At 43.4% G+C, this 15,534-nt stretch overlaps 1 protein-coding gene across 1 annotated transcript in view; it reads left to right on the top strand.

The window, feature by feature from the left end:
* VAT1L (vesicle amine transport 1 like) overlaps nt 1-15,534 on the top strand; it is a 73,545-nt gene that overhangs the window by 50,206 nt on the left and 7,805 nt on the right. The window contains exons 5-8 of the mRNA XM_077288382.1: nt 5,335-5,438; nt 8,313-8,368; nt 9,738-9,932; nt 12,379-12,462. Coding sequence (XP_077144497.1) covers nt 5,335-5,438; nt 8,313-8,368; nt 9,738-9,932; nt 12,379-12,462 — 439 coding nt within the window. The remainder of the gene's footprint in view (nt 1-5,334; nt 5,439-8,312; nt 8,369-9,737; nt 9,933-12,378; nt 12,463-15,534) is intronic.

Raw genomic sequence — 15,534 nt, 5'->3', positions numbered from 1 at the left:
GGCTCTTGCTCCTCCCCGTCCGGAGGACGGCCTTTCTCTCCTCCACCATCCCACACTAGGAGGCGGGCCCTTCTCCTTGATGGGCATATTTTCTGAACATAGTAGTATCTGTGAGGGGTGGGCTCCATCTTCGCGCCGCTCTTCCAAGCCACGCCCACGATGACACGCCCCATGTTCCCTGCGCGCCACATAGTACTATCATGGCGACGGTTTTGGCGGGGAATGTCATAGCACAGTCTTTGCAACATAATACAGTCCTAGCACAATAAATCTCAGTTCCAAGGCACACATGACCTGATTCTTCAGGCTTAAGTAGATCCTGTTCGTGACGCCAAGTTGTAGCGCCCCCACCGCCGCAGGGCCGTAGGGGCTACCCGGTACCGAGCCTCTGAGTCTCTGCTCTGGAGTTGTCACGGTGGCTAGGCCCGGTCCGTGACCCTGCCGAGGGGCGTACAGTGATAGATATGATGTAGATGGTGGTGATGAGGCTGTAGTGGTGCAGTGCAGTAAATAACGAGGACACCAGGTTGCAGTCTCTTTACCTCTTTACTGAAGATCTCTGGGTCCTCAGTCCAGAACACGGTTCACCAGGCTGCGCAAGTCCGGCCGGTCCAATAGCACCTCCTGAGTTCTCTTCACAGGTGGAAATCGGTGCCTTCCTTCTAGCGCTATGTGTTGTGGTCCTTCCCTGCTGTGCTTACAGAAAGTCCCCCACAACTGTTGTGTCTGTTTCTTAAGTTCCCTCACAACTCGATTAGATGATGTTCTGCTAATCCTCCGTCCCTCCCTGTTGTTCTGGTTGGGACGGCACCCGTTTGACGGGTAGGCTCGGAGCTCTTCCGGGACCCTAGAGTCGCCCCTCTCCACAAGTTGCCCCCCAAGACTGCATAGGTGATTAAAGTTAGACAGCCCGCCTTAGACTGACTGTCCTGCCGCTGTTTGGAGTATTGCTTGAAGCTGAATGTTATGATACTCCCTCGGCGTTCCGGCCACCGGTAGTGCGCCTCAGTAGGATGTTGCTTCGGTCTTACAGCACGACTCCTACTGGTATTTCTCCTTTTGCGTGATATCGTTTCTCACTCAGCACAATCTATCACTCTTCTAATCCTTCCTTGGGCACCGCCGCTACCCTGAGCAGACACGGTCCCGTTACGTTCGTTCAAGTTGCCAAGCCTCTGTCAGGATCCCACCCCCGACAGAGACCCTACTGTGTCTTCCCCTACAACACCCTCTGCCACAAGGTGTTGCCTGGTTCCAACCCAGTCAGCTTTCTGATCTAACTTCCTGCCTGACCCCCAGTTTACCCACTATGGTGGGGAGTGGCCTAGTGAATAGAACCCTTAGCTCCCCCCGGAGGCCCGACTGTGAAATGTATTGGTGTCTGTGATACCTGATCAGATGAACTCCTTCAGTGCCATCAGACGCACCATAGCTCCCCATAGTGGCGGAGCCACAGTACTGCAACGACCAGGACTCTGGGGCGCTGCACTAAAAGTTTCCCTCAGAAAATAATTCAGGTGTCGTTATTATTTTTGCCCTGTGTGCGCCCCAGAAGTAATCACACAACACAGGAATTGTGCACCCTGAAAACTAATAGTGACATCTTTGTGCACCCTAAAAAGTAATAATGCCCCCTGTGTGCCCCAGTGAAAGTTACAATACCTTGAGCTCCCCCTATAAAATAAAAATAACCCTAAAGTACCCAATCAACAATTAATATTATTCTTAAATAGTAATGCTGCCTTAATGACCCCTTATTTCCCAAGTTCTTGGAAAGAGTAATGATGCCCATTCAGTGCCCCACAGAAAGTAACAATGCCCCCTGAGCTTCCTTTTTATGCCCCCAAATGCGAAGCATGGAAAACATAGTAGGGTCAGATCCATATGAGAGACTCTAGACGGGTAACTCTTTGTTGGCTTTTCTCTACTATGGGTCATAGAGGGGAAAGGTCCTGAGTAGGAAGACTTGCCATTATGACATCTACCGTATATTATGCCCTTGTAGGAAACAGGTCGTCTTCATAACAAATATTTTTATAAATCCTTCATTGGCCATTGTATGGTGATACACTAAAGTGAGCAAAACAATACCAGTGACAAAAAAAACATTCCTCCAACTACTCAAATTAGAAATGGGGTGCATATAAATCTATTGGGGATGGTAGTACCTGCCAACTTTTTGAATGACGTTCCAGAAAGAAAGAGGTTGGAAACGTTTCCATATCACTATGCTCCTTTTCTTAGTCACACCCCTTCCATACCTCTTTCCCTCCTTCTGAGTGTGCATTTGGCACTGTGAAGGAATCCAAAATCAGCTTTACCCTTTGGGACTCAAAAGATCTCACATTTTTCAGGAAGAGTTGGCAAATCTATGGTACATCCGCATTCTGGGTTGGCTGATTGATGGTGTTCTCAGTCTAAGGCTACTTTCACATTAGTGTCGTGCACTGCACCGATACATACTGTGGAAGCGCCGCACAATGGGGGCAGTGGATGCTGTTTTTCAACGCATCCGCTGCCCCATTGTGAGGTGCTGGGAGGAGGGGGTGGAGTTCTGGCCATGCATGCGCGGTCGGAAATGCTGGACACGACGCACCAAAAAACATTACATGCAACATTTTTTAGTGGTGACGGTCCGACGCAACCGTCACACGACGGTTGCGACGTGTGGCAATGCGTCGCTAATGCAAGTCAATGGAGAAAAAGCGCATCCTGCAAGCACTTTTGCAGGATGCGTTTTTTCTACAAAACGACGCATAGCGACGTGCAGTGCACGACGCTAGTGTGAAAGTAGCCTAAGGATCTGAAGAACACGGTGGCTCAGTGGTTAGCACTAGTATTACAGCTATGAGGTCCTAGTAATGGTGTTTGTTAAAGGTTGCAGGCTCCAATGCAAAATTATCAACAGGGTCCATGACTGTCATAACTATGTATGGTGAGTGCTCCTTCAATGGAAGTCTTCAAACAGAGGCTGGACAAACATCTGTCTGAGATAGTTTAGTGAATCCTGCATTGAGCAGGAGGTTGGACACAATGACCCTGGAGGTCCCTTCCAACTCTAACATTATACGATTTTATCAAGTCTTTAATGATATTGGTTTTCTCATATGGGCCAAATACATTTTTTGGGAAACCCTAGATGCCAGGGACTGGGTGCACTCACTATAGCTATTTCTCTGGTTCTTAGATCCATCTGATTAGGGCAGGTAGTGCGTGGGGCTGCATGTACTATGAATTCTTCCTAAAAACATACTGATCGATCTTTGTACTATTGACTCCAGTGCATGAATGAGGGATCGAGAAATAATACTGTGCACTCTATGGAGGATGGGGACTGATGTGATCTGCAGATCTGTAGTCAGCTCTACATAAGCAGTGGATAATATGATAATACGTCTCATATGGGAGTTTGCCTAAACCTAATCAAAGACTTCAGGTACCTTCACACTCAGCAACTTTACAACGAGAACGACAACGATCCGTGACGTTGCAGAGTCCTGGATAGCGATCTCGTTGTGTTTGACACGCAGCAGCGATCTGGATCCCGCTGTGATATCGCTGGTCGGAGCTAGAAGGCCAGAACTTTATTTGGTCGTCAGATCGGTGTGTATCGTTGTGTTTGACAGCAAAAGCAACAATATCAGCAATGTTAAACATGGAGCTAACGACCTGTGAGAAAGATAAGTGCGTGACCGCTACGTCACAGGATCGCTCCTGCATTGTTGTGGAGCTGCTGTGTTTGACATCTCTACAGCGACCTAAACAGCGACGCTGCAGCGATCGGCTCGTTGTCTATATCGCTGCAGCGTCGCTGAGTGTGACGGTACCTTTCACTTCTATCATTGAGTTTCATGAGCAAACTTCCATGTCAGATCCCTGTTATTGACTTTTCCTGAAGAAGTTGTCAATCATTCTTGAGAAGGCCTAGTTTCAGTACTCAGTACTAGTTTTGTTTTGCTCATGGTTTATACAAATAGGCTTTACTAATTTTCAAGGCTAATTACAGGAGCTGCATTATTTAGGTCAGGAAATTTTCTTTTCCTGGTCGTAAGAAAAAAAAAAACAAGTTAATGAATCCTAGGAATCTTGATTAAAAAAATGGGGCAGATAAATCAAAACTGTTCGAAAGAAAGCCATCATGCCTTGCTCCATTCAGTCTCTATGCGAGTGCTGTAGATATCTGAGTACCATGACAGCTTCTTCCACTAGATAGTGAATATTGCAGAAGTGCTCATGTTCAACAAACACTTTATTTAGGCACGGCATAGAGCCTTACTCTTTGGGTTACTAGACATCCCAGCTGTCGGTAAGTTATCCCTTACCCTATGAATAGGGGTAACTTATTATTTTGGGAAAACTGCTTTGACTGGCAGTTTGGATGGGGTCAACCAAGGATCCATACAGTAAGCCTTTATTAACATCTTATAAATTACTCAAGAACCCTAATAGTCCTAAATTCTGATCCATTAGCTGCTGACTGAGCTATAGCTGTTAACAGTTCTATATTTGCCAGGACTATCCCTGTTTTTAAATAGAGTCCCAGAAAATTCATCAGGATTCCAAGAACGGACTCTTTATTCATATCCATGGAGTAGAGAAATACGTGATAACGCTAAATCCACTCTCCCAATGATTCAGCATTTCACTCAGCAGCTCAGTGTGTCGACTCTTTATGCACTGCATCAATCACTTTAGATATTTCTTATGCTACTCAGTGGTATCCTGTCTGAGCATGTTACACCTGGAGGAGAAGCAATACCTATTTTTCAAATACAATCCCTTCAAATCCATGGTTCTTCCAAGAACTGACTGTCTATACACATCCATGGGGCAGAGAAATACATGATAACGCTAATTCATTTCTCCCAATGACTCAGTATTGCACACAGCCGCTCAGTGTGGTACCTCTTTATGTTCTACATCCATCACATCTGATATTTCAACTGCTACTCAGTGGTATTCTTTCTCAGCTTATTACAACCGGAGCTGAACCTACCCCTATTATTCAAACACAATGCTAGCAGATCTATGGTAACTCTAATTTCCCTCTTCTAGTGAATCGGCATTTCACCCAGCAGCTTAGTGTGGTAACTATTTGTGCGTTACATCTATCACTTTAGATATTCCTTCTGCTACAGTGACATCCTGTCTGAGCTGATGTCCTACAAAATGTATTGCTCCACACATCACCAATCTCTCGCGCACACATGCAGCACTTCACAATATTTTACAGAGTTGTGAGAGTATACATATAATCACATCGCATAGTATAAAACATTGCATTACATAAATCAACAGATATATACATGAACTTCTGTTTATACCATCCTCCAGAATTTCACCAGAAGGAGTAGACATTGTACTGGATTGCTTATGTGGAGAAAACACCGGAAAAGGAATTGGCCTCTTGAAACCACTGGGAACGTATATTTTATATGGTAGGTTGGATATTTCTGTTATTCAGACTAATGCACTTCTTCCCTTATATTTACTTCTTTTATGAATGGGAATGCTCTGAAATCAGTAAGGAGCCCTAGGCAAAATCTGATTTTTACCTTAGCTTTTAAAAGTGCAAAATCCATTTAGATTTCCAGAGGGCAATTAAATACATTAAGTCCAGGTAATCATTTGCGTTTTTCTTTGAGTCACTTGTCTTGGGTTTTTTTGTGGTATTTGTTGAGGTTTTTGTAACAAATTCTCCAAAGTTGTGCACTTGATTTATGAATTTTGCGCAAATCAAAAATTCTCTTAATTTTGCTTTTAACCTCTACACTCTCATTGCAACACCAAGAAGGAAAATTTGAGTTACAGGATGGATAGGTATGCAAATAATGAAAAAAATCTTGACTTATTCAGTATTGAGTATGAGCCAGTATTGAGTATGAGCACCACATGCAGAAATCCCCACACTTACAGCCTTGGCTGCTGTCAATAAGGTTATTAAAAGTTGTTTGAGGAAGGGTCTGCCACACCGAATGCACTTGGGCAAATCATCAAGATCTGCTTCTGGCAGCTCCTTTTGCAATTGTTGGCCACTGACGTCCCCAGATGTGCTCGATAGGAGACAAGTCTGGAGATGCAGCCATGGTAGCACGTTTAGGGCACACAAGCTGCCACAGTAGCACGGGCAAGATGCAGCATCGTGTTCTGGTGTCAAAAATCAGCTCCTGGGACACCTTAGAGAAATGGAAGCATCACTGGTTCCACAATTGATCCATTCAGTGCTTCAAGGGAAATGGGACATTACATACGAAGCCTAAGGCGTCACATAGTGTCTACACAAACCATCAGAAGGCATTTGCATGACATTGGTCTACAAGACAGATGTCCAGCTACAGGTGTCCATTGACCTCACGCCACTGGTCTCAAAGGCTATCATGGCACCAAGCAAGGCTGAAATGGAGGTCTATCCTCTACAGTAATGAGTCTTGCTTTTGTCTTAGATGCAAAGACAGCCAGAGATTAGTTTGAAGACCACATGGGCAACACCATATAGAGTCCTTCACAAGAGAACATCACACTAGGATTATGGTGTCGGGTGGCATGATGAACAATAGCTGGAACCCTCTAGTCTTCATTCCAGGCACATTAACATCTTGCTGTTACATGGATCTGGTCCAAAGTGTCTCAGGAGCAATTTTCCAACCTGAGGCCATATGTTGCTTGTGCTACTGTGATAATTCTGCATGGCCAAAACGTTCTCCCATGGCTGCAGCATCTCCACACTTTTCATCCATTGAGTACATCTGGGATTTCATTGGTCAGCAATTGCATAGGGAGATGCCAGCAGAAGATCTTGATGATGTCTATGTCCAAGTGCATGTAGCGCAGCAGGACATTACTCAGACAACCATAAATAACCTCATTGGTAGCAACCAAGGCTGTAAGTTCAGTGATTTCTGCATGTGGCGTTCATACTCCAGTTTTGAAAACTTTGTCTCTTTTTTCTTCATAATTTGCAGATCATTACCGTGTCTATCCATCCTACGATTTCCATAATTCCACAACTTTACCTCCTTGAAGTTAAAATGTCAATGTAGAGGAAAGTAATAGCCCCGAAAAGTCCGCTAAAATGTCACAAAATTTCAGTAGTAGAAAAAAAATTGGGGGGAGGGAAGATAGGGACTGGAGTACATTTGCGCCAATATTTATAACTTTTTAAAAAGTTGTGATTGATGAATCAGCCGAAAACATCTGCATATCTCTCGCCCACTTTGAAGAACATAAAAAATAGTTTAACACATACAGTATGAAATTGAGTTTAGGTGAAAATTAAATGAAGAATAAGGCGTCAATGAAAAATGGGCTAAAAATAATAAATCGTCCCCTGTATGTTCCCTGCGGTTTAGCGTTAGTGACGCATCTGTTTTTCTCAGTCTTGTTCCCTTTAAATAATTTTACTACGTCAAATTCCATTATTTCGAAATTCCGCTAAATGAAATCTGTGTTAATATTCACATTGCAAAATACAGACACCACCCACTAAGTGATATAATTGCCAAAGAATTGTTTTCTAATTAGCGGTGTATTAATTTTCAAGTTATCACTGTATACTTGGCACATACTTATTGGTCCTTTTATTAACTACTTCATTGTCAGGAGCTAATTACCATGATCTAGCAAGTAACATGGCAGGTGAAGGACATGCCACAGAGGGACATGTTCAGGCCTCCAAATACAGTATGAGCCCGTACCCACTGGGTCACTATTAATCTTGTGCTTGGGCTACACCTGGACATTACAGGAATGATCAATCACTATGATCACTAGCGATAAGGTACAAGAGGTTCATGCGCCAAAATACCTTGCGCATGCGTAGTAGAAGCCCCGGCCTGATAAGACGCCCATTCATCTACATGGCATTACGTATAAACGTCACGTGTCATAGCAGATATTGAAAGCGTTGTCAATGTCGCGGCCGGATCCAAGCATGAAGAGAATTAAAAAAAAAGTTTGCAGAGTGTGATTTGCATGCTGTCTAGTTCATCTCTTTCTATACCAGTCATTGCGCGATTTCAAAGCCATACGTGGTAGCGCTAATTCCACGCTCCCAATGACTCAGCATTTCACACAGCCGCTCAGTGTGGTAACTCTTTATGCTCTTTATCCATCACTTTAGATATTCAGGAGCCAAGAGTAGTCTACATAAATTCTTTGAAGTGTCGTAGAGTAGAGTAACTCCACAATTTTCTTGTTTTTTTATAGATGTACTTTTACATTTTTGGAGTTGTCATACCTGTCAGAGTTTATAGACAAGAGGAGTTTCTGTTCATGCGTACATATGATCTTATATATGAAGTATTTCTTTACAGGTTCATCTAATATGGTTACCGGTGAAACAAAAAGCTTCTTCAGTTTTGCCAAATCAGTGAGTGTTAATAATTATCAATTACTTGTATCTAAGATATTTCATGTTGGGTATAAAGATTCTAAAGAATGAATATATCATGCAGAATACACGCATAAAGTAGAATGATGTAGGGAACCTCCTCCTCTTCTACGTCTAGACCCCAGGAAGCCATAATCACTGCTCCCCGTGGCATCAAAAAGTTTAAATGGCCTCCGGGATCGAAGATATTTTTGATTCAGGGAGTTACAGTGGGATGTTGGCTGTACATACTGCCACATAAATGCCATCCGCATGTAGTACTGTTCGTCCACATGTAGTACTGTGTCGATATTTGGAAAGGTTTTACGTTAACCTTCAAAAGGTTCTCAAAAAGGCACCACCACAAATGATGACAGATGTCCAGTTGACCCTTGGTTACGGTTTGATTGCGTAGAACTCCAATAAAACCTAGAACAAAGGAGCAATGAAAATTGTGCACTTCCGCACATGGCAATTCTAGAAGAGGAACTGCTAAAGAGAAAATTTAAAGAAGGCTTCATCGTAGGGATCAGCCCCAATAGTTGGGGTTCCGCTAAGTAGACATTGATGGGCTGTATCCATAACCCACGCAACCTAGGGATGTAGCTTTGGGCTCCACATCCTAAAAAAAAATATCGACAAGAGTTGGTTTTACTAGATTATTACACGGCATGGAAGGTCTCTCCTAATGTGAGAGGTTAGATAAGTTGGCCTTGTTTAGCTTATATAAAAGAGGCCTCCTAGCAAATCTACTTTATATGTATAAATACATGTATGGTCAATACACAGGACTAGCACATGACTAGCACTTATTCCTTCCAAAGACCATACTAATGACCAATGAACAGTCATTACGTGAGGAAAAAAGGTGATTGCGGCAGCTAAAAGGGAAAGCGTTCTTTACAGTTAGAGCAGTCAGACTGTAGAATGCCCGACCCCAAGTGGATGTAATGGCAGACCACATTTAAAAGCAAGGTCTGAATGCTTTTCTATTAACCAATGGTACTGTGGGTTATAAATAATGTAACAATAATGCATAATAAGTGGTTGATCTTGATGGACCTGTGTGTTTTTTCATCTCGAGAATGTGAATCCATAAATAAAGAAATGACTGCCCATGCGCATCTTTCTCCATTTACATCTGCAGAAGTTCAGAAAATAAGATATGCTTGCTTGTCAAATTTCATTCATACTGGCACAAGACGAGACTCCATTGGTGCCACCTCTGCTCCCAGATGTTAGGATGGGGAATACTTCTTTGATGAGGCACAAAAATGGGGAACCATTATTTCCTTACAATGACACCTGGAACTTCACATATGTAAGGTGAAATTTTCAGGGCTGATACCTAAAATTGTTATGTTTGCAGTGGTGGCAAGTGGAAAAAGTCAACCCCATCAAATTATATGAAGAGAACAAAGTTATGTCCGGGTTCTCGCTGCTCAACCTACTGTTCAAGCAAGGACGAGCCGGTGTGATAAGAGGCGTTGTAGACAAGCTTCTAGATTTGTACAATCAGAAGAAGATCAAACCATTGGTGGATTCATTGTGGGCATTGGAAGAGGTATCTTCATCATGTCATTGACATTACTGCCATGCGTAGTGGTGTCCACCATACCTAAATCTTGCCTGTATCATAGGGAATGTTGGTTCTCAGTAGAACATTGCAATGAGCGTCTAGGATGATGCTTGACATTTTCTTCTCCATTCTTCTTCAACCCATCTCCTAAGTATTTGAAATTTGTAAAACATACTTGAAATCTAGGGATAGAGCTTCTTTGAAACAAAAGGATGAAGAAGTTTGAACCTTCGAAACGTGTTGACCAATAAGCCGCATTCCTGGATACCGTTCTTCTTTTCCATCTTTAATTATTGGCCACGCAGAATTAACCCATTCATTCCAATTCTGATGTTACCTTAGCCGTGGATCTGCAGCAGACGTAAGCCTTTTTTAGTGGTCAACAACACCAGGTGAGGACCATTGCTTTGGTTCTCCCTGTGGTTACTTGGATAAGACCCTAATGTGCTATTTCAGTTTTTTACTTCATTCCGCTTAAACCTCTCATTTACAGATAATCTCCCAGTCACTCAATGCAGGGCAAGGCAGTGTCTTTATGACCACTTTGGGCCAATTTTTCTTGCGTATTCCATTTTATACTGCAGTGTTCAATACAGGGGAATCTGTTCAAAAATAACAAAATAATTTTTTCCAGCATCGAACGTTATGAAACTTTTCAAATCACTTTATTATTTTATTTATTTTTCATTTAATCCTGTAAAAAAAAAATGGCACGCATGTGGCTTCCAAACCCCAGCTTTTCGCTAGTTTATTTGCCTCCTTCAGCTGTAGTGATATCATCATGTACACATTTGGAGTACAGATGATGGCAGTGATGGGTCAGCTCCTGTCTCCTCCTATGAATGTTCTGCTTATCGCCAAAGTAAGTGAGACATCACTGCCATCATCTGTACTCCAAATGAGTGTTAATGAGTATGAAGGCAGTCAAGGTTTGGAAGCCATTTACATTCAATTTTTTTTCTATTTTACAGGAATGAAGACAAGTCACCTAAATAAAGTAATTTGCAAAGTTTCATAACTTTCCATGGTGGACAAAATTATATAAAATAAAATCTGAAAGTTTAGTTACTGTTTAAAAAAAAAATATTAAATCGTGTTCTATACAGATGGCACACCACTCTGAGAATTGTGCCACAGTCATTACACAATAGCGTGATATGCATAGAGAATAGTCTAGGCACGCTATGCTAATGGTGTGGAACATCTCGCTGGTCCTCCTAAAGTATACTACATGTAGGGTATTTTCAGTCGGAGCCTTTCGGTGATACCTATATTGTGGCATTCCTTGGAGGTATACATAAGGAGATCCTCCCGATGTACAAAGGGTAAAGGAGTCACAACAGTGATTTACAAGCGTGAGGTCAAAGTTCTGCCTTGCAGGCTATTCACGTTGGAGTAGGGATGTACTGTAGATAGGAATAAAATGTTCATATATAGTCATTTTCTGAGCTCCTTTCTGCTGACTTATGACCACATCAAAGTTCAGTGTGTTAGGAAACAAAGAGCCTGTTAAATCCAAAAGGTGTAAAAGTTTGAAAGAAACCCACTTGCAGAATTTTTTTTTTTTAGCCCAGTTCATTCATTTAAGTAAACAAAAAGGCCCCAAAGGGGAATAAAACCTGAGACCACATCAAAGTTCAGTGTGCTAGGAACAAAGAGCCTGTTAAATCCAAAAGGTATAAAAAGTTTAATGAAACCCACTTACAGAAATTATTTTTTTTAGCCCCCAACTCATGCATTTAACTTTAAAAAAAGGGGATAACCCTATTAACCCCTCTTTACCTCAATTGGAGTGTATGAAGTGGTAAAAGCCAGCCATATAGGGAGCCTTATGAACATTTTATTCCTATGTACACCCCATTTATCCCTAGTTGCCTTCTCAATAACCCATCCCGTGAAGGATAAAGAATTGGTAGATGTTTCTATTTTCTGACTTACCCCCTCACTTGCTTGGTCATTGTGAAAAACCTACAGAAAGGAAGAACCCTTGGTTAGGTCTCACAGTCACTTTGAATGTGTGGAGTGAAAAAAAACAAGCTCTCCCATAGGGTGAAAAAAGCTGGATATCCTCTAAGAACCAGCTTTCTTCTTCTTAAAGGAAAGCTATTTTGCATAACTTTTAGAGAGCATTGCCATGCCTATAAGTCTCTGCTTTTCAAGGAGAATCAATTTTCCCTGTATCACAATGTAATGGTAAAAAAGACAAAACCAGACATTTATGACCTTGTAAAGCCATTGCAGAAGAAATTCACTTGGGACCACGATGTTCGCTTTGCTTAGTCCATTAGTTGCATAAACAGGATCAGTAATCTGAGCTTCCTGGGTTTCTATGAGATTTCCTGGTGAAATAAGACTTATAATCTAATAATGTCATTAACATTAGATATTTATTTTTTTGATCAACTATTTTTGTTTTTTGGGGGGGTTCCAGGTGAAAGAGGCAATGCAGAGAATCCATGACAGAGGGAACATTGGAAAGCTGATATTAGATGTGGAAAAGGCTCCAACTCCGTTGGTAAGTACTAATTTCTCTTAGCTATTTTTGTGACCCATTTAGCAGCAGACAGATTTTAGGCTTTTGTGTGGACTTGTGGTTATTCACAAGAGCCATCCTGATTAAGCCAAGTTGCAGAGCAGACCACAAGGGAGAAAATAAAATCCTGACAATGGATTCCTCATTAAGCAGGATCTTTAGAACTAGCCATGGGATGTCCTAATTTTTGTTACTAATCCAGAGAAATTTGGCACTTTTGAAGGACCCTTTGGTAACACTGCTCTCAAAGGGGTTGGCCACTTTATAGAAAAATTGACTGCCATGTCAAAATGTCTCATAGTGTCTCAATTAGTGCCCGCTCCATACCCCAGCGCTTCACTTGAAGGTTCTCTGCTGCCCATGGACGACATAGAAACAATGGACAGCGTCTGTCTCTTTTTCTGTAGGAAGATAAAATGGTGATGGTCTAAATCTATAGCTGGATTTTCCACACAAAATTACTATCTCCTAACTCCTCCATACTCATAAACATTCATCTCGGTCAATCACTCAAGTGTTTTTCAAAGGAGAAAGTGGAGAAGGCTTTGGCAGTGGCTTTATCTCCTGAAAAACAAAAGGGTCGGACATTAATATACAAACTGCCTGTCATTTATCTTTCTCAGAACCATCTTTCAACGAAAATTCGGGAGACCCCCATGCGCATGAAGCTGTCGTTGATCCAACCGATATTAAATGTCACGCTCACGCCCAGACTGGTTGGCGCGGGGGTGTGGCCCCACTGGACCACAGACCAAACTTCCCTGGAAGGGGCGTAACTAAATAGCTTCCTAGGTGTTCGCTGGAGCCTCTGATGGTGAGGTCAGACTTGTGCAATAGGAAGCTACCAGGTACCACTCCAGGGTGGAGTCTGGCTGTGTCTGCTGATCCCACCGGGGAACGGAACATAAACAGGCAAGCGGGCACGGCTGGCTCTCTGGTAGGCAGGCAGGTACACTGGAAGTAGCGGTAGGGACCGGTCTGCAGGCAGGTATGTAGAACAGGTAAGAACCTGTTCAGACACGAGGACTTAAGAATAGGTAGATAAAGACCGCAAGAGCGGATGCAGAGCGAAAGCACAGGAGCTAGAGCCAAGAACAGAAACGCAGGAGGCGGAGCCAAGAGCAGGAGGCATAGCCAAGTGCAGAAACGCAGGAGACGGAGCCAAGAGCTGGAGGCGGAGCCAAGTGCAGAAACGCAGGAGGCGGAACCAAGAGCTGGAGGCGGAGCCGAGTGCAGAAGAGCGGGAGTAAAGCTGCAAGGAGCGGAGCCAGGTAGAACCGCAAGGAGCGGAGCAAAGTAGAACCACAAGAAGCGTAGCCGCAGAGCGAGAGCTGAGCGGAGCCGCAGAGCAGGGCCACAGAGTGCAGAGCAAAGTCAGAGTACAGAGCAAAGCTACAGAGAGCAGCGCTGAGAGCAAAGCCACAGAGTGCAGAGCTGAGAGCAGAGCAAAGTCAGAGTGCAGAGCAAGACACAGAGTGCAGACCCGAGAGCAAAAACACAGAGTGCAGAGCAAGGTCACAGAATGCAGAGAAAGGAGCTAAGCAAGGTTGCAGACAGCAGAGCCGAAAGCAGAGCAAAGCAAGACACAGAGGGCAGAGCAGGGCAAAGCAAGACACAGAGTACGCACAGCAGAGAAAGGAAACCAAGGCAGGGATATAAACGGACACAGGAATGGGACTAGACTAAGACAGAGTCAGGGAGGAGACAAGGCACAGAGACATGGACACAAGCCAGGGTATGACGCCCCTCTGGGTGGTGGACATAGGCCAGAGTACGAAGCCCCGCTGGGTGGCTACACAGGAAACAGACCAGGGTACAACGCCCCTCTGGGTGGCAGACATGGAAGTAAGCAAAACAGGGCCTGGCACCTCAGCAGCTAAGAACTGACTGAGGGAGTAAGTTGCACAGACCCCCACCAATGGGTGGGGATGTCTTAAATACAGGAAGCCTCATGGCGATTGGCCAGGGACACCTTAGCAAGGTGCACACAGTCTCTATAAGAAACAGGAGTTGCCGGCGCCGCCCCCCTATGCACACAGACAGAGCATGCACAGAGCAAACAGCAGACATGAGGCACACAGCATGGAGCTGGCAGCAGAGAGAAGTCACAACAAGGCCCAGAGAAATAAGTGAGCTTGAGTGTAATGCAGGTGGGGGATGAGAGGCCATGCAGTGATGCCAGCAGAGTTGTTACATTAATTCAGTTTAGTCTATTGCGTACGGGGACCTTTGGCACTGATGTAAACGGCCAAATAAAAGCTCCACTCAGAGTTCTAATTGCCATGGTTGAGGAAGTTTTGGCATGGATGGAGAATCAGGGATCTCGGTTGTAGTAAGGATCTAGTTTTTTTCAATGATAAAAGTTTTAGGGTAGAACTTTTTTCTCACCTGTTGTCTGAATATGTGGTGCTGTAATAACCACTAGAACAAAAATTCAAGTGCCCATTGGCATTGTTGGCCCCATAATTAGACCTTATAAAAATTGCATTATTGCCGATTTTCGGTCCAGTTGTCTGGTTGACAATTGTTAAGTGCAGGCCATTAGTTGTCACATAATATATATTTTTTCCCGGTTCAAAACATCTCACAATGAGATGACGAGGATATAATTCATCCCTATCTCTCCTCTGCTCCACCATGGATTTAACTGTGAAAATCCAGCAGCCTGTGGTGTTAGCCTGTGGCTGATAAAGCCTCTGAGGTAAATAATACTTCCTCCCGGCTCCTCCCATTAACCAAGAATCCAGTATGACCGACCTCAGAGGGCTTATGTTAATAGAATGAATCTTCCTTTGGAGCCGTTGAGTTAATTCGGGCTGACACTGTTGATACGGCGTGTGATGTTAGCACATGCTGCTACAGTATGCAAACAAAAGAAGATTTTACCAATTATCCTCCTGGCGTCTATTCCTTAAAAAGAAAAAAAATTAAATAGTTAATGTACTGTCGCTGTGCTGTGCCCACCATCTGGCACTGCAGAAACTAAAATTACTTAATATGCTTGCTGCTACTCAGTCTCCAAGTAACTCTAAAGCCCAAATGACTGGGGGGTCC

This window comes from Ranitomeya variabilis, chromosome 2 (genome assembly GCF_051348905.1).
Source record: "Ranitomeya variabilis isolate aRanVar5 chromosome 2, aRanVar5.hap1, whole genome shotgun sequence".
NCBI lineage: Eukaryota > Metazoa > Chordata > Amphibia > Anura > Dendrobatidae > Ranitomeya > Ranitomeya variabilis.
This window is presented reverse-complemented; position numbering and strand designations above follow the sequence as displayed.